General features: G+C 37.8%; 3 protein-coding genes across 8 annotated transcripts in view; 2 read left to right on the top strand and 1 right to left on the bottom strand.

Moving 5' to 3' along the window:
* Positions 1-12,726, top strand: part of LOC131435202 (myosin-G heavy chain) — a 96,228-nt gene extending 83,502 nt beyond the window's left edge. For all 5 annotated transcript variants that reach the window (XM_058602847.1, XM_058602844.1, XM_058602845.1 and 2 more), the window contains 3 exons: positions 2,594-3,989; positions 4,052-4,183; positions 7,535-12,726. In XM_058602847.1, coding sequence (XP_058458830.1) covers positions 2,670-3,989; positions 4,052-4,183; positions 7,535-8,071 — 1,989 coding nt within the window. In that variant the 5' untranslated portion in view covers positions 2,594-2,669 and the 3' untranslated portion in view covers positions 8,072-12,726. The remainder of the gene's footprint in view (positions 1-2,593; positions 3,990-4,051; positions 4,184-7,534) is intronic.
* Positions 12,727-16,389: 3,663 nt separating this feature from the next.
* Positions 16,390-18,367, bottom strand: LOC131438318 (WW domain-binding protein 4). Of its 2 annotated transcripts, none has more exons than XM_058608237.1 (5): positions 18,007-18,311; positions 17,738-17,946; positions 17,610-17,682; positions 16,744-17,552; positions 16,390-16,683 (listed from the first exon to the last, which is right to left on the bottom strand). In XM_058608237.1, coding segments are annotated over exons 2-5 (1,089 nt in total). In that variant the 5' UTR covers positions 17,740-17,946; positions 18,007-18,311; the 3' UTR covers positions 16,390-16,478. The 2 variants fall into 2 exon arrangements, with proteins under 2 accessions (XP_058464220.1, XP_058464221.1); XM_058608238.1 differs by having other exon boundaries at positions 16,516-16,683; positions 16,740-17,552; positions 18,007-18,367.
* A 6,110-nt stretch (positions 18,368-24,477) lies between these two features.
* Positions 24,478-25,815, top strand: LOC131438171 (uncharacterized). Its single transcript, XM_058608003.1, has 2 exons — positions 24,478-24,706; positions 24,758-25,815. The coding sequence occupies exons 1-2, from the start codon at positions 24,542-24,544 to the stop codon at positions 25,724-25,726; spliced, it is 1,134 nt and encodes a 377-aa protein (XP_058463986.1). The 5' UTR covers positions 24,478-24,541; the 3' UTR covers positions 25,727-25,815.
* Positions 25,816-26,939: the final 1,124 nt, after the last annotated feature.

Genomic DNA, 26,939 nt, shown 5'->3' with positions numbered 1-26,939 from the left:
TTGAACCGGAAAATGAAAATCATATCAATCAGAAACGATAGGAGCTGGGATCCACTAGAAGATTGATAGTACCTATTATCTTTCTCCGAATAGTACCAGCGTAGATGCCGTGTTGAGTCCGGCGGAAAAAAAATAACCAAGAATAGATCCACTGGGTTCCTGCTTCCATGTCGTAAAAGGCGGCAATTGCAGGAGTTTCTTTTTCCTTTCAGAGTTTTTCAACGTTTCACATCTTATTTACTCTATTTTATTTGACTAAATTATCTTTTCATTCAACTTATCAATTTTCGGTTAGCTTCGAAGAAAAGTAAATAAAAGTAAAGAAGAAATAGTAAAAAAATACTTGTTTGTTCGATAAATTAATATTTTTCCTCGGTTGCCGGCTGCCCAGATCAACCAATATAACCAATTAATAATTCAAGTAAACAATTGAAATAATAAAGCGGAAATAATAAACGTGAAAAATCTGTTGACCATTGTTTTGTGACTTAAAATGATTTGATATAAATTTTAGAATATGTCACTACAATGAATCAACTATTTTGTCTAAATCCTATTCACTCGTTTATTTTGTAGCCATTCAGAACAAATTACTGAAATTTATATTCTTAATTTTAGTATTTCGAATTTTTACGAATAAGAACAAGGAATCAAGACTTCTCGGGACTTCAATTTCGAATATTGTTGAAACTTTCACTCGGTAAGTCTGTAAGTTTAGTGGTACAACCGAGCATCTTGAAACCGGAACATACTACGTCGCTCACAAAAACTGAAATTTATACTAATAAATATCCTTTTCCCGTGACACTTGTGGAGTGTGCAATATTTTATACGGCCTCTAATAAGAACAAGTGTTGGACTAATATCCCAATAAGATTCCCATTCCTTAGACGGTCTACGTTCTACGGTACTGATCAATTAATTCTGGGGTTATCAGAAGATGTACATTGAAGGATGATTTACCAGTCCCAGGTCGGGTCATCTAGAAATTTCCTACACAATTTTAGCTAATCCCGATCAGTAATGGAGTAGCAACCAGGAGTGATCGTTCAAGCTCAAGACGAAGAGGATGTTTGATTTTTGTTTGCTACTTGAATGTACTTTGATCAAACTATCTGGACTAATTTCACCGAATAATGATAATAGTTAAGAATTCAATTCACGTAGTTTCCTACACATTAAGTTATCGTCCGTATTTTAGCTATATTCATGAAATGGCTTGTCAGAGCTGTTAGAGACAGAACAGTCAGCGTACGTCGTGTTGTTTCACTTTCAACTAATCTATAAATGCACTCGGTTATACGCCAGATGAAGGAGCGCGCAATAGTATTAGCAGTGAATGAATGCGTAAAACTTTGTCCACGTTAGACTAAATCGCACGATGCATCAAATCTAGAGTCCTACTGCACATTTTCATTTAATTCAAGATGATTTTCGATCTCGCTTTTAATAGCAACTAGTTTTTGTTAGATGTTAGAGTCATTAGCATACCCAAACATACTGCTTACATAAAACTTTACTCCAAACCACCTCATTCGCCAGTATAAGCCACGTGGCTCAGCCCACTCATTGTTCCACAAAAGCACACCAAATAACCTGATTACCCACGCAGCGCACAAAGGCGCTCAGCAGGTCGGATTAATGCATATTACATTATGCTATACGGCGTATAACGCTGACGAGCGTTGCATCAAGAAACCTGCCGAAAGCATTAAAACCGCACTCAGTGATACCCGGATTGCTTCACGGTTGTTCAATGATAGACCTATTTCACTTCGTAGAGAGTTGTGACAATTTGCCGCATGATGGATGCTTCCCTTCATCATAATTATTTATGTCTGGTTTCTAGTTTAACATTTTTTTCTACCCGGTCAGCACGTACAGGGACAAACGGATGGACATTCCGGCCTATATTCGGAGGTGCATCCTCTCGTTTCACTTTATTAAAAAAAACTCTGAAAATAAAACTTTCGTTTCCCGCCTCATTTTCACTCTCTGGAGGTAGCAACACACCGCATCGGTATCATTATTGACCTGCGGGAAGGAAAGCTGAAGTGGGACACGGTCACGGCAGGTAGATCTGCGCTAGTTTCGCTGCCCAGTTTCTTTCTGGTGGTGCTGATGATGCCTCGACGGTGGACGCTGCGCGTCAGCCGATTGTGCGTTTTCGTAACTCTCACTCTCTTGGGAAAGAGAATTACGTCTGGTTGGGTTTCGCACCCATCGCCGCTGCCTTCACCTGCTACAACCGCAAAGCCCGCTGACGGTCGATCGATGTGAAGCAGATGATGGTGAAGACTTCGTAACAAGTCCCAATTTTTTAATGACTCTTCGGCGCGATCGCGCTCTGTTTATTTAATGGGAGTTGGAAATGTTACGAATGCACACCTAGTGAGCGCGAAATTGAACCAGGTTGATCAATCAGATGACTCAGTACGTATTGCTTCGGAGAAGTTTGGAAAGGGTCGATTTTATATGCAATTGATATTTATGTACATCGGACGAGTGAATCTAGCCAAGTTTCATTGTAACGATCTTGAAACAAGATAATAAAAAAATGACTGATGTAGCTTTATCTTTCTTATCTTCGCAGATCTCATCCTGGATGTCGCAGCAAGCATTGTTTCCCGACGAACACGTAAACATCCACCATCTTTGTCAGGAATATAATGTCCACTGGTGAACCAGATTCAGCTAGTTCGCATGGCTTAGCGCGAGCAGTAAGCTTAGGCGGGGGCTCCTCGACCACATCCTCCACCACATCGTCGCATCCCGTAATGGAGCCCCCAGCGAGTATCATTATGAAAGCTAAGGACGAACCCGATTGTGATGCGGAACGAAACGTAGATTCCAGTATGGACAGCAGCGCCCTAGCCAACTGTTTGTCGACGACGATATCGGCCTTACGGGCTAGTCGCAATACCAGCAACAACGACGCAAACCGCGGCAGTAGCATCGACGATAACCTATCTGATAATTCTGAATCTACGACAACCAGCTCCGCTGCAGCCCAGTTGCTAGAGAACCTTAAGAATAATCTCAACAACAATAACAACTCTAGTGCAATTAACAACAATAATCCATTGCACGCTAACAACAACAATAATAACAATAATGGCAATCGAAAACTATTCGAATGCGACGTGTGCAATATGAAGTTCTCAAATGGCGCGAACATGCGTCGACACAAAATGCGACACACCGGTGTCAAACCGTACGAATGTCGGGTATGTCAAAAACGGTTCTTCCGTAAAGACCATCTAGCAGAACATTTCACAACGCACACCAAAACACTGCCGTACCATTGCCCGATATGTAACCGAGGTTTCCAGCGACAAATTGCAATGCGAGCACACTTCCAGAACGAACATGTGGGTCAGCATGATTTGGTTAAAACATGTCCACTTTGCAGCTATCGTGCCGGAACAATGAAATCCTTGCGGGTACACTTTTTCAACCGGCATGGAATCGATCTGGACAACCCAGGTCCAGGGACACCGTCCTCATTGTTACTTGCATTGGATCAGCATAATCCTGCCAATCTGTTGCCGGCTTTGGCCGCGATGAATGCTGTCAATGCGTTTAGCGATTCTGGCGATTCGATGCGATCTGTGGATAATGCTACACCACCGATGCACTTTCTCACACCCCACGTAGAGATCTCGATGGCGGATAACAACGAAGTAGCTCTCAACTGCAGCCGCGACGGTCCAAACGGAACCAGCAACAGTACCAATGGACCAGGTAGTGGTGGTGGTGGCAACAACGACCGGAACACACCGACCCCATCGATATCCTCCGCGCTGGACATACAGGCGATAGTGCGGCCACCGAATGGTGGTTCACCTTCGTCACCGCACTCGGCTGATTCCAACGCACCTTCCAGTTCCCACTCGTCCTCTATGCTTCCATCTCTAGTACAAAGCTCAAGGCATATTATTTTTGATAACTCTATTACACCATCAATCAGCTTAATTCCTATAAAACAGGTGAGTAAAACTGAGTCTCTACTGGTCAACGATTCGTTCAATTATTATTCGCACATTTGTAGGAACCAACGACAAATGATGAGTACAATGAAACCAAACCACGAAGCAACAGCAGTGCGGAAAACCCGTTATGTAACATAAGTAACTCGAACGACAGTATGACACCGTCCTCCAGTCTTACTTCACTAATAAAGGTATGTTTGCGAGACAGTACAAATGCTTTGCTGAAATACAAATTACGCTTCAAGGTCCGTCCGCCTGAATTGACAATGACTCATAAGTTCACTCCATGCTTCATCGTGCCTTAGATGTGTCGCTTTTAAAGTTCTGTAATATACGTTATCAACATGCTCCTTAGCAGAACTAAGCCATTTGACTCTGTTTTCCTCACTGATAAACCAACCCCGCTATTCATCCCTGTGCTACGGGCCGTCATCAAAAAATTAACCAAAAACTGGTGATTGAAGGATTTCAAGGACTGTACGAACAAGTCCCTTCATGTTCATCACGACTTCGCGCATTCGTTTTGCACTTTATAACCCTGTTTGGGCGATCCATCACTGATTCGTTTGCAGTTTCAGACGAATATTTCATTTGAACGTGATCAAACCTTAAACCTGTTTAATTAACACATAGTAGCATCAAAACGAGCTTAAGTTGTTTGAAATCGATATAGCCAAGCGCGTTTTGTCGCATACGGCACTGTGCAAAACAGGGTTTATTAGGTTCGGATGATAAACCTCCATTTTTCGTATCCCAATTGAGTTTTCGGTCCAATGACGCTTCTGACATGTGAAGCGTTCGAGGGCGCGAAGTTGCTAGAAGGGTTTTTGTTTCTCCAAAAATGGCGCTTGGGCAGTGCTGTCGACTGATCTTCAAACTTGATCAATGACCAAGAGTAGCTTCCAAACAAGTCTAAAATTGTTAAAATAGGTTCAGTTACTTCTGAGAAAATAGATCATTAAAAAAAAACCCGATTTTTCAGTTACGTCACTTATACCATTATATCTGCAGAACCAGAAGTCACAGCTATTTGATCTTTGTTTGTCAAATCAAAGGTCTTTTGATCCCATAGCTTGCTTTCATTCCATTCGAATTTCCAGAGTAACGGGGAAAAATGTGCGAAATAATTTGAAAATTTACACTCGAGATTATCAAAGACCTTTTAAACGATTTTCAAAAGCTAAGATTCAAATGATTGGTACTACTTGATAACCTGCTATTGAATTAAGAAATTGCGCAAAATTCTCAGAAACCGCTGAACCACAATCAGTTAAATGAAAGCTTATACAATCCCGTACAAAGCAATACAAGTTTATCCATATACGATAACCGACTCCAAAAATACAAGCTGATAATTATGAAACACTTGAACTTTATTCCAAAAGCATGTTCCTATACATGACGCAGATAAATGCCAAAACAATCCAACTAGACGTATAATTCTTGTATTTTGCAGGTTTTGGGTAGTTTGTGGTTCAAAAATTTGATTTCGGGTATGATCGGAAGTATCAAAAATACTGGAAACAAACAAGCTACTGTTGGGCCATTGATCAAGTTCAAAGATCAAACGGTTGTGACTTTTGGTCCCGGAGATATGATTGTATAAGTGACGTAACCGACAAAACGCGTTGTATTTTTACGCGCTCAATTTTCTCAGAGATGGCTGAACCGATTTTAACAAACATATGCTCGTTTAAAAGCTACTGTCGTGCCATTGATCAAGATCAAAGACAAAATGGCTGTGACTTTTGGTTCCGGAGATATGATTGTACAAGTGACGTAGCCGACAAAACGCGTTGAATTTATACGCGCTCAATTTTCTCAGAGATGGCTGAACCGATTTTAACAAACTTGGGCTCGTTTAAAAGCTACTGTTGGACCATTGAATAATTTCAAAAATCAAATGGCTGTGACTTTTGGTTCCGGAGATATGATTGTATAAGTGACGTAACCGACAAAACGCGTTGTATTTTTACGCGCTCAATTTTCTCAGAGATGGCTGAACCGATTTTAACAAACTTATGCTCGTTTAATAGCTACTGTCGGGCCATTGATCAAGTTCAAATATCGAATGGCTGTGACCTTTGGTTCCGGAGATATGATTGGTTAAGTGACGTAACCGACAAAACGCGTTGTATTTTTACGCGCTCAATTTTTCAGAGATGGCTAAACCGAATTTAACAAACTTGGGCTCGTTTTAATGCTACTATCGGGTCATTGATCAAGTTCAAAGATCAAATGGCTGTGACTTTTAGTTCCGGAGATATGATGGTATAAGTGGCGTAACCGACAAAACACGTTGATTTTTACCGCTCTTATCTTGGGATCACCTATAATTTAGTAAAGCGCTATTGTTCAAAAGTATAAGCACCTCGAAAAATGTCCTCATGCAAAATTTGAGCTAAGTCGGATATGCGTAAGGGGTGCTGCCCGGCGGTTAAGGTTTGATAATTTTCGATCTTGAAAAAGCACCATAGGGGGAGTACATGAAATTTCCGAAATCGAAAAATTCCCAGAAAGTCGATATTTTCAAAAAAACAAATTCGAAATTAAAAAAAAAATTTTTCGATTTCGAAAATTTCATGTACCCCTGCCTCCCCCCACCCTTTGGTGATTTTTCAAGATCTATGAAAATACCACTAAGTCGACTAAGAAGGGGTTTTTTAGATTAGCACCACTCTTCTCAAACAAATAGGCAAAGCAAATGTCAAGCACTAGTTTGGAAAAATTATGCTGACTGTGTGACATAAACACTGAAGCATGCTTTTGTGAACTACTTGAATCAATCTGAATCAATTGGTGTCAAAATTAGCATCCGAAATTATTTAGTAAAAGTATGAAATATATTCTCATGATACTGTTACGAAAGAAGAGAAAGGCATTATCACACCACTAGGTGGATTAAGAAGGGTTTTTAATTTTGGAGTTTTAAACTGTTTCAATCTGTAGGTTATGTAAGTTACCGGTTACAAAAACCGACTTCGGTTATACTGGTTTCGGGAAGTTCTCAAAAACATCAAAACGAAACTCACTTCACTTCCTAAGATTGTCTGATTGTCAAAAACTTTGGCTATCTTATGGTCTGATAAACTTTCTTTTGAATATGATTCTAAATTCTATTGTTTCATAGATTATGTTAGTTGCTAACGAAACAAACTTTCTTTCTTTTATACAACTCGAGATATTCGCGATCAAAAACTTTTCACTTTCCCAAACAATAAATTTTGAAAAGGTGCTCAACAATAAAGTAAGATTTATCCACAGCTAAAGACGTGAGTGATATGTGGTCTCTCAAAGTAATGTTTAAAAATAAGAAGGTGCTCTCATAGCAGAGATATAGTTGTTGAGGTTTTGTTGAATTTATTCATGAAATTATATGTCTTTTTTTTATTCGTACAAATTCGTCTTCAATGAAAGTAAAACACCGGAATACTCATAATCAAATACAGCTTCAATCGCTCCGGGTGGTAGTGACAATACAATTGCACACCCAAGACCCAAGTGAAAAACTTAGTATTCAAAAATGTTCCTTGATTTTTCAGGTATCACCACTGAAATCGCTTCTCCGCGAGGATCTCAAACGGCGAATCTCGGCCCGAGCAACGAGTCGTGCCAGCCGCAACGGATTGCTCACCTCCCCGAATCCGGCCAGCAGTAGTCCGATACCGAATAGCTGTAACGCTACTTCATCTCCGGCGGCGGAGTGCGGTACCTCGTCAAGCAGCTCAAGCAGCAGCAGCAGTAGCAGCAGCAGCGGAATCGGCACCAGTGTCAATGGAACATTGAGCAGCAGTAGCATCAGTAGCAACAACGCCACGGCTGTAGCCGTTGCAACTACCTCAAACGGTACCATCACGTCGACTGGACCAGAAGCGGACATGCTACTGTCCGGTGGGCCCAAATCGAAACGGCACCTGCAGTGTCTGTTCTGTGGAATTGAGTTCCCAGACCAAACACTATACTTTCTCCATAAAGGATGCCACAGCGAAAGCAATCCTTGGAAATGCAACATTTGTGGCGAGCAGATGAGCAATGTATACGAGTTCAACTCGCATCTGCTCAGTAAGAGTCATCAATGATGTTAGGCGAGGGAAAGGGAAACATATGCTGGTAATGTTTCTCTTTTTCTGATCGCTTCCTTGAATACACAAAGCATCCGGAATGATCAATTGTTTGATAAATCCCATTGGTTGGACTTCCTAAACTATACTGTAGTACCATTCGTTCATAGATAATTTCGTAGCACTACTTCATCTATCTGCATCTTCATGATGACAAATAATGATTCTGTGTAGGAATGACGCTGACACGGCTAACAGACAAGGAAATCAGTCGTAACTGACTTTAAAATGTCCAAGAAACTTTTCTATTCGCTTTGATCTTAGATGTTTTTTGCTCATGCGTAACCTGTCCAATTTCTTATCATTTCGTTATCTAAACCACTGAATCGTCTAATGGCAGAATAACTGAAATTGTTAAACGCAAATATATTTATTGTCCGTCCAATAGAATATAAACGCAGTCAAGCGTAAAGGGGATGAAATTAACCGGATAAAGCTGTACACAACGTTATGTAGCCAAAGGTAGTAAAAACGTCGATGACTAACTTATCGATCTACTCGAAAACGGTAGCTACGCAATTCAAGCGTGCCTGAAGAAGTCACGGAAATGATTCGATTTGTGCACCACATTTGGCTTTGCATCCTCACGGTCATCACTGGTCATTTTGGATCCATTATCGATCACATTCAGAATGGTAAATTTGTTCTCGGTGATACTTGACTGATAGGATTGCAATACCAGCGGGTCAAAATATGGAAGACAACGAGTAACTGGAAACGAAAGCGATTACGAATGGATGATGCTCCTATTGATGGCTTTCGGGCCACAATTCCTTCTTTTGAATGGGGAAATCAAAACGATCGGAAAATTTAATCAGAAGGAGAGAGAAACAAGAGAGACATAAAAATAGTACCTGGATATGGACTTAAATTTCTGCCGTTTAATGGTATGTCAATGACAGTGGCGTATGTAGGAAGGCAAAGAAGGCATTCGTCCTGGGTCCAACGTTTTTTTTGGGACGGCAAATCAATTCTTGGGACTATACCGATCCCTCCAGAGATGAAGTTGAGGAAACTTTTTTTTTTGATCACTAACCCAACTATGGGGGCGGCAAATCAAATTTTGCCCCGAGCGCAAATTTTCCGGTGCGCCATTAATCAATTCAATATTCAGATTTTCAGCAAGATAGTGAAATAATATTGCTCTGGATTCACTAAATATTTATTTTTACATTTTACACTGAATATTTATTTTTACATTGAAGAGGCAAATGACCTTAAGGTTGAAACCTCAACAATCGAAAACAAATTAACAATGCATAACAGCAACCCAGCTTTCACTACTATACTAATAGTTAGAAAAATTTTCCGGATATTTTCTCACTTCAATGCAACGCAACCGATTGTATTGCACAGTGTATTTTTTTTCTTTTCTATTATAGAGATTTTAACTTTATGGTCATTCGCCTCTTCGGGTCAAAATACTTTTCTGACCCTATGTGCGGGGTCGGGAATCGAACCCAGGTGGGTTGCATGAAAGGCATCGGCTATCCTATACCCCTCCCCGCAGCGCAGTTCTCATACATTTTTTCATTTGAGAACTATCGTTTTCAGTCTTCGAGAAATTATTTCCGTGACTTGCTACCGATTTTTTTGTTTTATATTTCATTTGTTTTTTGCATTGCATAACCAATCTTCTACAGATGTGTAACTAATTCCCCAACTGATGAAAAGAAGAAGATATTTTTCTCACTTCCTGGTTATTTAGTAGGCATATTGATTAGACTAGTAACACAATGTTAGTTTATAGTATAAATTCGACCGTTAAGTTTGATAGTTTTTTTCCGTTGTGTATAAAAAGAGATCTTTATAAACGGTGTGCAGAGTTTTTTGTTTTGTTTTTTATTTCAATTAAGTCTTTAAGCCGGAGAACAATTATATTTACAGCCCTATTTTAAGTTTTCAAATCGTAATAAGAAATTATAAAACAGGTAAAGGCCAAGATGTAACAGAAAGTTCGATATAGTGGAAAGAGACTCAGCGGCAAGATAATATGTTTATATTAAAGTAACATGTTGTTGTTGATTAAATTAAGGGAAATTTAAAGTCAACATTGTGCATTGATCTTAGCAAAATAACTGACAAAATTGAAACACTAACATTTAGAATGAGACAGGGATACTTTGCGCTATATCTTTCACCTGTAGCTGTAGAACAGAGAAGCCAACTGAAACGTACTTAAAATCAACTAATAGATACGCAATTAAGAAGTATTGAGAAGATTACAATTAAAGTTCAAAAAATATATCGAAGCACCACCACGAATGCCCACTGTGCTAGTAACAACACTAAAAGAAAAACACACAGACACAAACACTCAATAATCAATAACTAAGAGAATATATTCTGGACCAAATTCGCTCACACTTACTAGTTCACTGAACAAAGCGAAAAAACACATAACCTGAAAAATCCGTGCTAATTCCGTGAACAATTTTAACACACTTTAGGAAATTATTACCGTTTTAATAACAATTACAAATTTTACCAAAAAATATGCAAACCTTTCGCGATTAGAAATCGAAAGTCACGAAATATAGCAACCTTGACGGTACCTAAAACTCGAAAACTGTTCAAAACAAAATTTGATAGATGTTTTTTCATTTACTTGACATTAATCTAGTATTGAGTGGATTTTTAGGAATAAAACATTTCGAATAATCTTCAAATTTTCAAAATTATTAATCAAATTCACATGTTGTGCAAAAGAAAATCATACAGCATAGTGTTCAACTTTTCTCTAAGCTTTGCATCTGATAGATGAGATCTAAAATTGGATAACAACTTTCAAATCTACATTACGCAAACATTATCGATATCGACAACGAGCAAAAGTTACAAACTTATTGGCAGTTAAAAGCAGCACGTTTCTATTCAGAACTAATCAATTCGTTTCTTCTTTTGATTGGCTAAAGTGTAAATACCGTTCTTGCATAAACCAAAAAAACACCTACTAAAACTCATTACAATGCGCACTCACCATAACCCCATTAGCCCTTACATTTAGAAAGACACACTAACCTCACATGTACTTTCACACAAACCACATCACACTCGGCCACCCTGGTAGAATGACGTTACAAAGTACGGTGCCTTCCTATGAATGTGAAAGAAAGCAGGGAGAGTGAATGAGAGCGATTGGGAAGCGAACGAACAGACTAAGTGGACCGCTTCGCTTTGATCTATAACCAAGAAAAACCGATTAAAAACATCAACAAACCAAAAATGCAACAAACCGAAGATAGAAGCAACAAATATTTGAAATAATCAGGATAGATCTGGGTTCGAATATCAAGTTTAAAAACACCGTTTAAGCAAAACCAAGTAAATGTATGACAAGCGGAAATAGAAATAACACGGGAAAAACTAAAACAGTAGATAGACACAAATATATTTTCAAAAAATAAAAAGAAAATAACAAGTGCAAGAAAATGCAAGCAAACTTTTCTAAATAGAACAAAACGGAGAACATAGAGAAATAAATAACTTAATTTAAAAGAGAACGCAACCAACATTAAAGCAGGCCTTATAATTACCAATTAATGCGAGAAGAACAGCAAACAAGATAGCTGGGGAAGGTAATGCAAAGGAGAAAATGGTAAACAAAGCAGAAGGAAACCAAACCAAGTAAAGCAACATAAAATGAATTAAAAGGAATTAGATATTTTTTATATAATCGTTGCATGCGATGAGAACACTAATTGAATATTATACAAAAATAACATAAAAAAACAAAAAATAATTTTATTTACTTATAAGGTAATGTTCAAAGTAAGACATAAATAGCAATGTCAACAAAAGTATAAACAGACATGTTAAGAAAAGCAGGAAACTGTCACAAAAGCTGGCGACTAATTTTAAACCGCATGGAGAACAGCGATTTAATAAAAACATTCCGTCTATATGTGATTTTTAGAGCTAGGTGGGCTAAAGCCGTATTGAATAAACGGAAGATTCGATAAAAAAGGTATTGAAGTGATCGAAGCCAACATCAAAAGAGTTTTCCCCGTTCATTCTTTTTTAGGATATTGCATACTGCTGAAAGGTGTATTTTTGTTAAGCTGTGTTTTTCTCAAAAATATATCATCGTTTCCATCTACTATTAGCAGTTCAAAGTTATGCTGAAACCAGGCTCTACGATTGTTTATGCATACAATGTATTCTCATAATCTTCAGTTGTTTATTATAGTCAATAAAGTGTTTCAAAAATGCAACAAAAACGCTCTTATTACTTTAAGCTTTTCGTTGAAGTTTTCTAGGGCTCAATACATTGAATACAAAGATTTTTTTTTTCGTTTCATTTGAAACTGAGGCAAAGCAGGGCGAGTCGGTATTTTATGTTTACTCGGTGGCAAATTGAAAGAAAACATTCATACTAGAGCAAGAAGGTTTCGCGGGGTCAAATAACAGCGAGAAGTGTTGATCTGACATAAAATAAATGTAGCAAAAATACCACTGAATTCAGGCGGTTAGGAAGAATGAAGTACTATCACAATACATGCGAATATGAGAAGAGAAAAGAAATGAAATACATACATATTACTATTATAAACAATGGTGATGGTTCAAATTATGAATTAAAAACGAATTATGAAACAAACTCAAAAACAAAATTTAAAAAAATTTCAATTATATTGACTTATAAAATATTATATTAAAGATATTTTCAAAAATTCTACAAAATTTGTTTTATTTCTAGAAAGATTTGACGTATAATCATAGACCAGCTAATCCCAACCTGTTGTCTGCGCTAATCTCAATCAGGGGTTCGCGAAGTACTTTGAGGATACGCGAATCATATTCAATAAAATAAAGGGTTTTTCTTGTATAACATTTTGGCGAGAAAAGGGTTCCAATCAGCAGACCCTGTCAGCTTGGAGCGAATTCAATCTTCAGTTCAGCAACGCCATCGCACGGCATAACATTCAACATATCATATCAATTGTATGGGTGCGCAGTGCTGCTATTTTTGCGCGCATGAATTTGACATTTCTTCCTCCTACTTCTATGCGCGAGATTCGATGCGGACCCGCCTGAGGTCGCTATGTTCGCAAAAAGGATGTTGCAAATTATATGTTCGGGAAATGTAAGAGCTGGATATCTTGTAAATGTGATATTTTTGCAATCACCTATGTAGACCTACCCAAAATGCTTTCCCTCCCATGCGCGCCATATAAACGCCTCTTTCAATATGAAGAAGTTAAATTTTGAGTAGATATAGTTAGCTTTAACCAGGACCGCTTTTACAGAGGGGCAATGGTGGCACGTGCCCCCTGGCCCGCAGTCTTGAGGGGCCCTTGACGGGACCCACCGAGCAAAATTAAAAGGTCATTCAGTTTGTTCGGGGCCACAAATAAATCTTGCTCCCGGCCCATTAAAACGTAAAAGAGGCGCTGGTTTAAACAAGGTTCAATTCAATATTCTAGTTCAGATCATCGGATGCCAATCGTTAGTCATGAATTGTAAATGGAATGGAAAAACATCAACAAATTGCAACTTGATACAAACTTTTATTTTTTGTTTCATTGTGGCTGATGTGCGCGGTGGATCAAATGAAATATTCGTTGTTGAGAACTTTGGGAATCACTGCCGAAGACTATTGGAAAAGTATAGAGCGTTTGTATAGATTGGCAGATTTACTCCAAGCAGCTTATGGAATACAGGAATAACATTCTAAGCAGCCAGATTCTTAAGTAGTTATCTACACGCGTTTATGCTACGCCACTCCAGTATTTATTTAATAAATCAAACGGGTTACTGTAACAAAAGTCTCTGAGTTGGGTTGAACTATTTATAAATTTCGAACTTGCGAAACATTGAGTGCATTGCATTAAATAATTGGTATGATGAGTCTCAATAAGTTTCTGCTGTAATGGGCAGAAAATAAAGCTTTTACCTTTACCTAACTCCTATTTACTTTTTGACCTTTCGATTCTATGTTCCGTGTTGCTATTGGTAAAACATAAGTGTCATTTCATTTCGTTGAATTCATAGTCGAAATAGTATTGAGGGTTTTCAAAATGTTCTTTCAATCAGTTTTTATCGTGCGTCAAAGATGTCGACGTAAGTGCCAAATTTTGAGCATATGCTCCATGTACATATGTATATTAGGCGATCGCGCTCTAACACTTGAAACACGTGAAACATTGTTTAGAAAAATCAAAGATTTCGACCTTAACAACATCGCATGTTCCGATAATCTAAAATTGTTGAATGACGCCGGACTGCAAGCATCATTGGATGAATACGATACCTAAAACACAACTAAGTTAAACAGCAAATCATATCCAAATCCCAACAACCCTAGGGAAAGAGTCAAAAGTGTTCAAAATGAGTGCCGCATGAAAAGATCGTGAGAGCAATGGAGAACCGAAACGTGATATGTTGCTTCAACTCGACGACAAGGTACCATCACACAAGTCGAAAGACTTTCGCAACTTTCGGCTCATTCACCAGACCTACAAAAACACAGCCACATCAGTCTTTGAACAATGAAGATGTGCCCCTCAAGTTCCAGAAAAGGATTCCTCCAGACAATCGACTTTACCGGATCACAGTTCCGGGAGTCAGTGTTGCTTAAATATCGAAAAGGTTATGAACATCATTCGTTTTCTATTGCCTTTACTCGTTAATCGCTCTGGTATTTGGTTTTACACTAACATGCGTTTACACTAAATTCGCCGATTGTCGAAGTTTTGAACACAAAGTTGGATCCAGATAAAATTCAATTCTTAGTTTGTGAAAATCAATGAGAAAATGAAAAGAGAGTACGTTTACTTGCGGAACCGGAAACTGAGAATCGATATATCCAAAATGAAATGAAAAGGACGGTGGGTTGACTGATTCGATGTGATACGGTAGCCAACTCGAAAATTGTGTGTCATTTCACTAGAGTGATACACCAGTGCGTAAGTTTCATACCTACACTAAGGATGCAGCCGGCGAACACCGCACAAAAAGGAAAGCGCACTTTTCCTCAGTGTCGAATAGACAGACTTTGAGTATTAGGTTTTTTACCGTCACTGCTAACCTCAATCGAATGAACATATCTTGACAGTTCAGCAGTACTGTTTGCTAACAGAGATTTTTTTGTTTGTCTGTAAATAATGTGGATGAGTCCATTTACGGTCCATATCGCCTAAATAGAGTTTTAAAATATTTGTTCACGGTTGGATACGGTTTGTTTTTGAGATTTATTAAATTAAAGTGACTAGTTGCAAAGTGTAAAGATGATATGTTTAAGACGTTTTCTTCGATTTTTGTTTAAGCTTGTTTGTAAACAGTACCGCTGAACTGTCAAGGATGAATGCTTGTTCATTTGTTACGACACGATAAAAAATCTAATGCGCTTGTGTTTAATAAAAGCTTATGCGAATGAACCACATTCTCCTCGCATGAATCGCTCTCACCCAAGTGTTCACTAGCGCGTGCACTAGTGACCGGAAATTTATGATTTTTTTTAATTTATAGAAATTAGAGCTGGCCTTGATATGAAAATCTTTATCGCAGCAAAGAAAATCGAAAACACGACAATAAATCGTGTTTTTCTATTATTTAAGAGCTCCGCTCTAGCCTTTTAGTGTGATTCGGTACTAGAGGTGAAAGAAAATAAACATGTGCTCTCATGATGCGTGCACACTTTATAGTACAGTGGTATATATGTTTAAAAGAGAAGAGCGCTCGTTGATGTTGTCACCCGACCTAAAAGGATTCTTAGTGTCAAGTAGGATTGTAAAACCAGCCATTCAATGACTCTGCACACTATGAATCGGCTGCGAAGTCTGCTGTAACAGAAGGTCAAATTCCGCAAAATTAATGTAATACCAAGGCTTTGCTTTTGAGTATGCTGTTGGTTCAACCATATTACGTAATATAATATTGTAAGTATAGGAAGAATAGCATGAAGGGTTACACCCGATGGCTCTGTTATTACAGAGTAATTCAAAGACGATTAATGTAACCATACTCTTAGTAACTAAGAAGTTCACATTTTGAAACGACACGACGACTGAAATTAAAGATGTAAAGTAATGGCGGAAGGATAACGAGTTCACAAGACTTTTTTAATGAAATTCATCAATCTGAACGGAAGATTAAAAACATCTTCAGTTACGTGGAAAATTTTTCTTAGGTATTAATGGGCAGTCCGTGGAAAATAATCAACATCAAAATTCGCAGAAAAATTTGCATGTATTAATTGCTAGTACTTGCACATCTATTCTATATGAAAAATACAATAAATCGAAAGGATTGTCATAAAAATGAGTTGAACGATATTCTTATAATTTACCTGTATAACTGTATTTACACTGACAAGGTTAAAACTTCTTTAGTGAAAAAAACGCGGAAAAGTTATATTTTTAGCTCAATCGGTATCCAAACGCTGTCGAGTGTTACGGGCAACTTTTCGTTTCTTAAAAAACACATCATTAAGGGAGCTTTTCTCGTCCGCTGGAATATGAGCAATAACCTTCTCCTTAAACTTCCGCTCTGGCACGTCCGGTGTAACATTTGGAACATACAAAGGTTCTGGTACGACTGGTAACTGTAAATCAACCATTTTCTCTTCCCTATTGAATTAAAATAATATTAAATCTTTGGCTCCGAAGAATGCAAGGCTCAATACCAACTTATGCTCGACTATTTGCCAGCTTCCATAAGGACCAGCAGCTGTATTCTGAATTACTTCTTCCTCCAACCGTTGTCTTTTTAAATCGGCCAGGTTTTCAATTTCTTCCTTTACAATCCGATTACGACCGTATTGTTTTCCAATTTGCTCTCGCTTAAGTCTGGCAGCGATCTCTGAGGCATTGTCAATTTCGAACTTTACTTCCCGTTTCAATGCTTCTTCTTGTTTTTGCAACGCCAATTGAGTAATTTTGAGATATTCTTCCTTCTTCATGAACCCTTCCTTGGGAGCCTCCCAAATAGACTCGTTTGTTTTAATGTTCCAATAATACGTATAACCCTCATTGGAAGTTGCCTCAACCCAAAGGGAACCATGTCCCATTTTACTGATTTCCTCTAAGCGTTTTTTCTTAGCCGCATCAGCAATAGCTGCGGCTGTTATTTTACTCGGACCTGATCCTTCCTCATCAGAAAAATCACCCGGGATGTAAAAAGGATCTGCTTCCCTGCCGATTTTTTTCTTAGATATTCGAGACCCAACACTTGGACCTGCCGATTCAGTTTCGAAGAAGGCAGCTGTTGTTGCCGCAGCCTTCGCTCGTTGTTCTTCTGCTAGGGCACGGGAAGAAATATCTGCACCAGCAGTTATATCCTGCATATAAGCTTTCATGGCAGCATCATTCATTTTCTTCATTTCTGCATCAATTTTAGTCTGCTCCTTTTGCTGCTTGCAGCTGTTCCGGGTAATGTCGGACAATCGTTTCTGCACATTTTGCTGATGGCGTCGACCACTTTCATGGAATTGAATGCTCTGCTCCGGAATATAGCCATGAAAAATTGATCACCCGAATGAAAAACTTACTCTTACCGGTTTATTATCCGCAATCCAACAATGGCAGAAATCACAGTACTTACGATCATTTGATTTCCAATAATCCGCCCTAGAAATCGTACTTAATAGTGAAATAAATATACATATTAAAACATGGCACTTACATATTTGAAAGTAAAATAAACTCAACCCATACACAACCAGGGATGCCAGGTCATTTTTCAAAAATCTATGATTAAGTCAAAAACCTGTCTGTGAAAATCTGTGCTCGTAACTCGTACCATTACAGCAGCCCGGAATCAATTTTGTGAGTAAAACAAGGTCATCGAAAATCATTTTGGGGAGCAGGTCTCACTACCAACACGCTCTGTACCTTTTACTCAACCGAAAATCATTTTAGGTGAGCAGGTCTCACTACCAACACGCTCTGTACCTTTTACTCAACCGCTCTGTACTTTTTTCGAACTAAACTGCGCTCGATTAAAAAAACTGTGAAAACCTAGGATCTTTAGAAATCTATGTCATTTTTTAAATCTGTGCAGAAAGTTCAAAATCTTTGAAACACAGATTAATCTGTGAACCTGGCATCCCTGTACACAAACTGACGCAGAAATGTGCCTGTTTCATATGTGTTCCAATGAATTCAGGACGGCGCTAGTGTAGCTAAACAATACGCGTGCAATCGGCATCCTGTCACGACGCCTTTTTGTTAATGTTTATCGTTGATGTATTAAAATGCAACAATCACTCTAAATATCACCGACACTAGCGCAAAAGATGAAAAATGAACACAAACACCCACGAATCTACAAATATCAATACATTCATGTTGGCTTAACAATTCTAGATTATTGTTTGACTTACATTTCGCTTGTGATCTTGATTATCAGATAAAAACTGTGCTAGAATCAAAAGAACCAAAAATTTCGGCTTCAAGCCAATTGTATGCAGATGACAATCGCCCCACCGGGGTGGGCTCAACGTAATCGGTATACTTTCAAATGGCTGGTGCTCACATACCGGTGTCAGATGGGTGCGTGCAATGATTTACGAAACAAAAAGATTACACGCTAGTTCAATGTTACTCTAAAGTGAGTACAATTTCACTCACTTTAGTTAAAAGTGGTATACTCTATAGTGAGTAAAGCTTGTTTACTCACTTTTGAGTAAATATGGTAAATATGGTATTCTGAGTAACATTTACTCGGTAACTTTTCGTTTGAGTGTTTGAACAGAATGATTTCACAAGGATAAAATTTTTTAAATATTACCATTTAATTCTGTTTTAAGTACATCACGTCACTATACAAATTCACTATGTATCTCACGACACTATAAATCTTGTATAATAAACGCCACATCACATATGCGCATTTCGAATAGAATTTATATTCGTCTTCAGTGTGATAGTTTTGTTTAGTTATTGTTATATATTATTATTGTTATATATAACTAAACAAAACTTATATATAACTAAACAAAACTATCACACTGAAGAAGAATATAAATTGTATTCGAAATGCGCATATGTGATGTGACGTTTATTATACAAGATTTATAGTGTCGTGAGATATATAGTGAATTTGTATAGTGACGTGATATACTTAAAACAGAATAAAATGGTAATATTTAAAAAAAAATTATCCTTGTATTTACTCAGTGCTACAAATAGGAAAATTAGCTCGAGTGAGTAAATATAACTCAATATCATTCGAATTGAGGAATTCTTTGCTTTAATCAAATACTAACTTACTTCTATCCAACGAATGAAGGAAGCCGCTACTTGTTCATCGGCCATTGGAAAGGATCCGTCTAACTTCCTACGTTGCCCACGCACTGGCATTTTGTACAGCATTCGTAAAAATGCTCTGAGGGGCTGTCCATAAAAGACGTCACGCTTTTTTTGACGATTTTTTACTCCCCATCCCCCCTTTGACACAAATTGTCACAGAAGCAAAGACCCCCCACCACCCTTCAAAGTAAGTACCAACCTTCAAAAGATACGTGTATAAATTTGACAGCTGTCTGATTATTAGTTTGTGAGATATTGTATTTTGAGTGAAGATACTTTTGTTATTGTGAAAAAAATGGAAAAAAGGGAATTTCGTGTGTTGATGAAACACTACTTTTTTAAGAAAAACAGTGCCGCCGATACCAAAAAATGGCTTGATGAGTGTTATCCAGACTCTGCACCAGGCGAAGCAACAATTCGTAAGTGGTTTGCAAAATTTCGTACTGGTCATATGAGCACCGAAGACGATGAACGCAGTGGACGTCCAAAAGAGGCTGTTACCGATGAAAACGTGAAAAAAATCCACAAAATGATTTTCAATGACCGTAAAGTGAAGTTGATCGAGATAGCTGACACCCTAAAGATAACAAAGAAACGTGTTGGACATATTATTCACGAATATTTGGATATGAGAAAGCTTTGTGCAAAATGGGTGCCGCGTGATCTCACAATCGATCAAAAACAACAACGAATTGATTTTATTATTTTTACGTTTCGTCTTTGACTCATCAGTGCAGAGCAGTTCAAATTGAACTGCTTAGTGCTAAACTCGGCAGTTCAATTTGAACCGCTAAGCAGACGTAAAGTTTCTGCTACTTACAGAACACTTTTTGTTTTGCAACGAAGTGCAATGTCTTTTCTGACGTGCCGAACCCCTAAATGACCAAACCTGCATCGGCCAGAAATAGTCGAAAACACGTTTTCGTTCGGCACGTCAGAAAAGACATTGCACTTCGTTGCAAAACAAAAAGTGTTCTGTAAGTAGCAGAAACTTTACGTCTGCTTAGCGGTTCAAATTGAACTACCGAGTTTAGCACTAAGCAGTTCAATTTGAACTGCTCTGCACTGATGAGTCAAAGACGAAACGTAAAAATAATAAAAACGGTTATGTGCCCTAGCACAAAATTTGGCTAACCCCTAAATGAACGAATTGATGATTCTGAGCAGTGTTTGGAGCTGTTATATCGAAATAAAACCGATTTTTTTCGTCGATATATAACAATGGACGAAACATCCCAAGCAACCAGAAGTTCCACAATTACTTAAAAAGTCCACTTTCTTGCTGCTTAAAAGTACACGCGGAACTTTTGAGAACTTGAAAGTACAGATCAAGTTCCGCGTGAACTTTCTAGCTGCTTAAGGAAACACGTGGCAATTTTTGACAGTTCCAAGTACAGAACAAGTTCTGCGTGAACTTTCTCGCTGCTTAAGAGTGCACGTTAGCAACTTGAAAGTACAGAACAAGTTCCGCATGAACTTTTTCGCTGCATAGAAGCTGAACAATGTATTCTAGAAGCAGCTTAGAAGTTCGTTCCGTTGCGTCGCGCGAACTTTCAAGTGTGGATAATTACTTAAAAAATGGGCTGTTTAGAATCCTATTGATTAACTTTGAGAGCTGCTTAAGCCAAATCAGTCCCCTTTATCCGAACTTTTGGTTAGTTGGGATGGCTCCATCACTTCACTCCGGAGTCCAATCGACAGTCAGCTGAGTGAACTGCACGCGATGTACAGAACCCAAAGCGTGGAAAGACTCAACAACCGGCAGGTAAGGTTATGGCGTCTGTATTTTGGGATTCGCATGGTATAATTTTCATCGACTACCTTGAAAAGGGAAAAACCATCAACAGTGACTATTATATATCGTTATTAGAGCGTTTGAAGGACGAAATTTAAAAAAAACGGCCTCATTTGAAGAAGAAAAAAGTTTTGTTTCATCAAGACAATGCACCGTGTCACAAGTCGATGAAAACCATGCTGAAATTGAACGAATTGGGCTTAGAATTGCTCCCTCATCCACCGTATTCTCCAGATTTGGCCCCCAGTGACTTTTTCCTGTTCTCAGACCTGGAATGCTCGCTGGTAAAAAATTTTGAAGCAATGAAGAGGTAATCGCTGAAACTGAGGCCTATTTTGAGGCAAAGGACAAATCGTACTACAAAAATGGTATCGAAAAGTTGGAAGATCGCTATAATCGCTGTATCGCCTCTGATGGCAATTATGTTGAATAATAAAAACGAATTTTGGCAAAAAATGTGTGTTTCTATAAAACGATACGAACTTTTCAGCCGAACTGTTACTCATTTTGGGCAAAACTTGTTAATTTCGCTAATTTACTCGCTCCTCCGTGCACTTTTGCTAATCACAACAGAAATGATTTCCTGCATCACTCATTTCCAAATTTACAAAAAGAAGCTTTTACATCAACAAATACATGTTTTCCTATAGAATGTAAACGTTTATTGTGGAGATTTTTTCAGGAAATAGGGCAAAGCAGTAATATAATTAGATATTTCGAAAATGCGCTCATTGAAAATATTGGACGTCACATTCCTAAAAATTACTCAAGTTTTGAAAATTTCGTCCCTTAACTCAAAAATGAGTACACGCTTACTTGTGGCTACCCAAAATTGAGTCAAAAGTCACCCAATTTCGCAAAAACCATACCTACCCAAAATTGAGTAGAACGGGAACTACGCAATTTTGGGTAAATATGCTTTTCGCAAAATTTGAGTAGAACTTACTTTCTTTTGTTGACGTTTGTAAATGAGTATCCGGAACCATCAGGCAACCATGCACGGGACATTGGAAATCTATTCACAATGTACTTCTATTTCACAATGTAAACATGCATAAACATAATGTATTTTACTTACCAACTAGAGCTTAATACGACTCGCGGTCCACACAACTTTTTATTTTCTCCATCCTAAAAACACTTGAAAATTTCACACATGAAAATGTCGGTCGGAGCGATAAGGTAATTTTGCCTCAGTGATAGTTTTATATTCTACTCATTTTTTGACGTCTGTTCACAGCTGCCGAAAATGAGTACTTTCGATTCACTCACTGAGTAGCCACAAGTAAGCGTGTAGATAGGTGGTAACTCAAGTTTAGAGTACTTGCACTTTTTATGAATTTGAGTGATGTGTCACTCAATTTTGAGTTATGTTCAATGAGGGTGTAGGTGTCAAATGTATGCATTTGACAGCAATCATGATCAGCACGCTTAAAAATAGTTACTCAAAAATGAGTAAGATCTCACTCATCTACAGAAAAAGTGGAACAACTCTAATTTAGAGTAACTCCGAAGTTACTCAAATTTGAGTTCTTCCACTGGAAACGATATTTGGGTAAAATCTACTCATTTACTGAGTAATACTTTATTCGTACATGTACAAAAATAGAGTAACTATCACTCAAATTTTGTGTGAAATTTTATTTCACATATACCAAATTTGCAAAAAAATTGCTCCTTTTCTAAGTGTATTGTATTAAAATGTTAAATAATTGAACTCAATACTATATCAAGTGGTGGTCGCTTGGAGTAGTGTGTTATGCTCAGTCACCAATCATACACTTATTCCTCATATTGAGCATATTCGTTTCCATTCTAAAGCACAACACGAAGCTGATCATTCCGGTTTTTGCAGACACAACACCGTTTGTGTTGATCGACTCACCCTCGAAATACGCGTCTCACTAACAAAAAATACAACCTGTTGCTACAAATGGTTATTACAACTTTTAGACTTATCGCGAATGCGAATAGTAACTATAAAAAGATATTTTGCGTTAAACTCAAATTTAGAGTAGGAGTTACTCAATATCATTGATGATAACTACTCAATTTTTGACGTTTCCATGTATCATTTGAAAATGAGTAACTAGTACTCAAACTTTGAGTAACTTTTTCTAAGCGTGAGGGATCAGAGATGCCATTTATACAGATTTATCTGTTCTATACAGATTTTTACATGCGCATACAGATTTAATACAAAGTACAGATTTCTTACAGATTTCTTAAATTTAATACAGATTTATACAGATTTCCCCAAAAGTATTAAGGAAAAAATTAAACTATCTATTAGTATTTGAGCTATCTATTAGTATTTAATTGCAATGACGAGATAACCGTTTAGGAATCAATGTATAAATCACTTTTTAAAATATATATATTTTTTGTGCAGATATTTAATGAAGAACACTGAAATCCATTTATATTAAAATTTGTAACTAAATTGAACTTAAAAGTTAGACAAGTCTTGGCATCATGAAACACTATTGCCAGACTGACTTGACGTTGCATATTGGGTTTTGGTAGAGTGCCTATAACCAGAGTGACGACATCTCATCCGTAATTTTGGCATCAATTCAAAACATTCCATTAGCTTTACATTGAATTGACAGGTCGTTTGCTCGTTTGGAACTAGGAGCTGTCATTCCAAACGAACAGCTGTCGCCACTCTGATTATAGTCACTCTAGGTTTTGGAAATCAATCTCAACTTATGAAGTGAACATTTTCAAATTAGACAAGTATATGGCACCGTAATTCAATTGTTGTTGATAGGAAAAAACTAGAAAATTTCGTCGATGAATATAATATAAGATATGAAATTTAATCTACCATTCTATAACCATAATCTATTGGAATAACACCTTTAAACATAATTGTATTGTAGAAATTTCATTTTATTAGCGAATACAGATAAATACAGATATTTTATACGAATCAATACAGATTTTCTATGAAAATATCTGGCATCTCTGTCAGGGATGTCAGGTTCGCAGATTAATCTGTGATTCACAGATTTTGAATTTTCTGCACATATTTTAAAAATGACACAGATTTTCACAGATTTCCTTAAATGATCACAGATTTTCACAGATTCTTGAATTAACCACATATTTTGGAAATCGAGCATTGTTTAGCACCAAAAAGTACTGAGCAGTTGAGGAAATAGGTACAGAGCGGTGTGTGTTGGTAGTTTGTAGTGAGACCTATTTTTTGGGCTCACCAAATTGATTTTGAATTGCTCTTGGGGTACGGAAAACGGTCACAGATTTTCACAGACAGGTTTTGGGTTCGATCATAGTTTTTTGAAAAAATGACCTGGCATCCCTGGTCATGATCAGAGTGTCATAAAGATTTGAAAAAAATTTAAAGTTTTATTTTATATGGTCTTCTCCAGATATGGTATATTGTGCACTTTCCTGTATATACACTTAGTTTATGGACAACCTAATAACATGGGTCTGATTGATGACGAAGTTAATGAAGTATCCCGATTATGTTGCAACGTGATTCCTAATTCCAAATTAATAACTTGCATGAACTCTTTGGTATGTATGAATTTTCTCGAGTATTCTCATATTGATGAGATTCTTTCGCAGATACGAGTAGACATCAACCAAACCAATACCCGCCAACTAACGGTTTGTATCAGATTTCCCATTGAGTATCCGAAGAACAAGCTTTTATTAGAGTTCAAAAGTAGGTCTTTGCCGACTATCTTCTTGGATCGGTTTACTAAACTGTGTGACGAAAAAATTACCGAGTTCGTTGGTAAACCTCAGGTGATCAGTGTTCTTAAATTTGTCGACACTTATCTACGGGAAAATCCGTTATGTATTGTGACAGAAGAAATCTTCAACATAAAGAGGACACTGGATGAAAACTGTGGAGAATTGAAAATACGCCAAAAATCTTCAAGCCTATTTCTTACGGCTAGAGGTGGACCATTTCACTTTAGTGCTAAATTTTACATAGCGGATCAGTATCCCGTCGAACGAATTCAATGGGACAGTTGCGATAGCAATTTGCCTCACGCACTGATTCGTTTCGTTGATGGTCAAGCCAAAGAAATCGCTCGTCAGTGCGTAGAAGCACCTCTAAGAAAGCTGAAAACAAGCTTACAATTTATTCCCAAGCCAAGTTTGGAACGAACGTGTCGATTCATCATTGCAGCTATGAAGGAATTTCCAGTGGAAGTATGTCCCATTTGTGAGCAACTTGCCCTTCCAGGATGCGCTCAGGAGATAAATGAAGGTGATGATCATGAAAAATTTCTTATCCGTATGTACTGTGGTCACATATATCATCAGAGCTGCCTAAAACAGTTCATGAGCGAACCTCCATTCCCACCAGGCGGAAAAATATGTCCTGCTAAACGAAAACACTCTAGACCAGATGGGAACAATATATCCACTAAACTTTCAACTGAAGATCAAAACGAACTTTGCCTGCAGCGAGTGACTAACGATAAGTGGGGTTTGAACGATGTTAAATCAGCGGAAGCAAAGTGGGCCCATCAACAGGCACGAGTCCGGGAGTTAGAAGAAGTAATAGACTTTTTGCAGTAATTTCTGTGTTGACGCATGTCAAGAATAAAAAAAAAAGAAATATAAGGCTTTATAGTGTGTTAATAAAACCATGTACACTGGTTTGGAATTCATTTCAGTAAAAATGTTTGGAATATAATTTCAGAATTTTACATATACATACATCCAATGAAATCGTTGCATCAACTCGCTTATGGGGAGTTATTCTAAAAACCTGTTTTAATCCACCTGGTGGTATAATAATGTCTTTTTATATCAATTATATATTATATATAAATTTGCAGTCTTCTTCAAAATTTTTTTTTACCATTTGACTCAGCTCGTCGAGCTGAACAATGGCTATGTGTGAGTGTGTAAGTGACAAATAATCTCACTAGGTTTTCTCGGAGATGGCTGAACCGATTTTGATCAATTTAGATTTCAAATGAAAAGTTTCGTGGTTTCATACGGAATTTCATCTGGATCCGACGTTCGGTTTCAGATTTATAGGGTAAAGTATGTTCAAAATTTTCTACCGCCGCTTAAAGCGGCGAAACAAAACACACAAACAAGTTTCTAAACTGGCCTCATAACTACATCAATCGGTAACTATTATCAGTAAGCAGCCAAACAGATGATTCCGGCTTTCTTGGTTCCCAGTTTACGGTTTTGGAAGCAAACATGGATTTTACTCACTTTTCTCAGAGATAGTTTAACCGATTTCCACAAACCCAAGGAACAAGGATTCGTGGTCCCATGCAAAATTTTTGAATTTCACACGGATCCGACTACCGGTTTCGGAATTATTGGGTAAAGTGTGGCGGGTTGGCGGTTCGCCCAACATTCACTTTGAAGAGTACACGGAACCGCAAAACTAGAGTGCCTATAACCAGAGTGACGACATCTCATCCGTAATGTTGGCAACAATTCAAAACATTCCATTAGCTTTACATTGAATTGACAGGTCGTTAGCTCGTTTGGAATTGGTAGCTGTCATTCCAAACGAACAGCTGTCGCTACTCTGATTATAGTCACTCTACGCAAAACAACCTAATTTAAGTACATTCCACCCAATTTGGGGGTTCCATTCAATAACGCAATTTTAGGTAAAGTGGCTCTAGGTAGTTTCCGTAAGACACGTGCCAAAAATGAGTTATATTTACTCAATGGTAAGTTATATTTATTGTCGCTGCAGCACTAATCTGCAATTCGCTGGACAGTCCAGCGCAGCGACGTTGCCGAGCGAAGTCAGTTG

This window comes from Malaya genurostris, chromosome 3 (genome assembly GCF_030247185.1).
Source record: "Malaya genurostris strain Urasoe2022 chromosome 3, Malgen_1.1, whole genome shotgun sequence".
Lineage (NCBI taxonomy): Eukaryota > Metazoa > Arthropoda > Insecta > Diptera > Culicidae > Malaya > Malaya genurostris.
The sequence above is the reverse complement of the archived record's forward strand: the minus strand, read 5'-3'. Positions and strand labels throughout refer to the sequence as shown.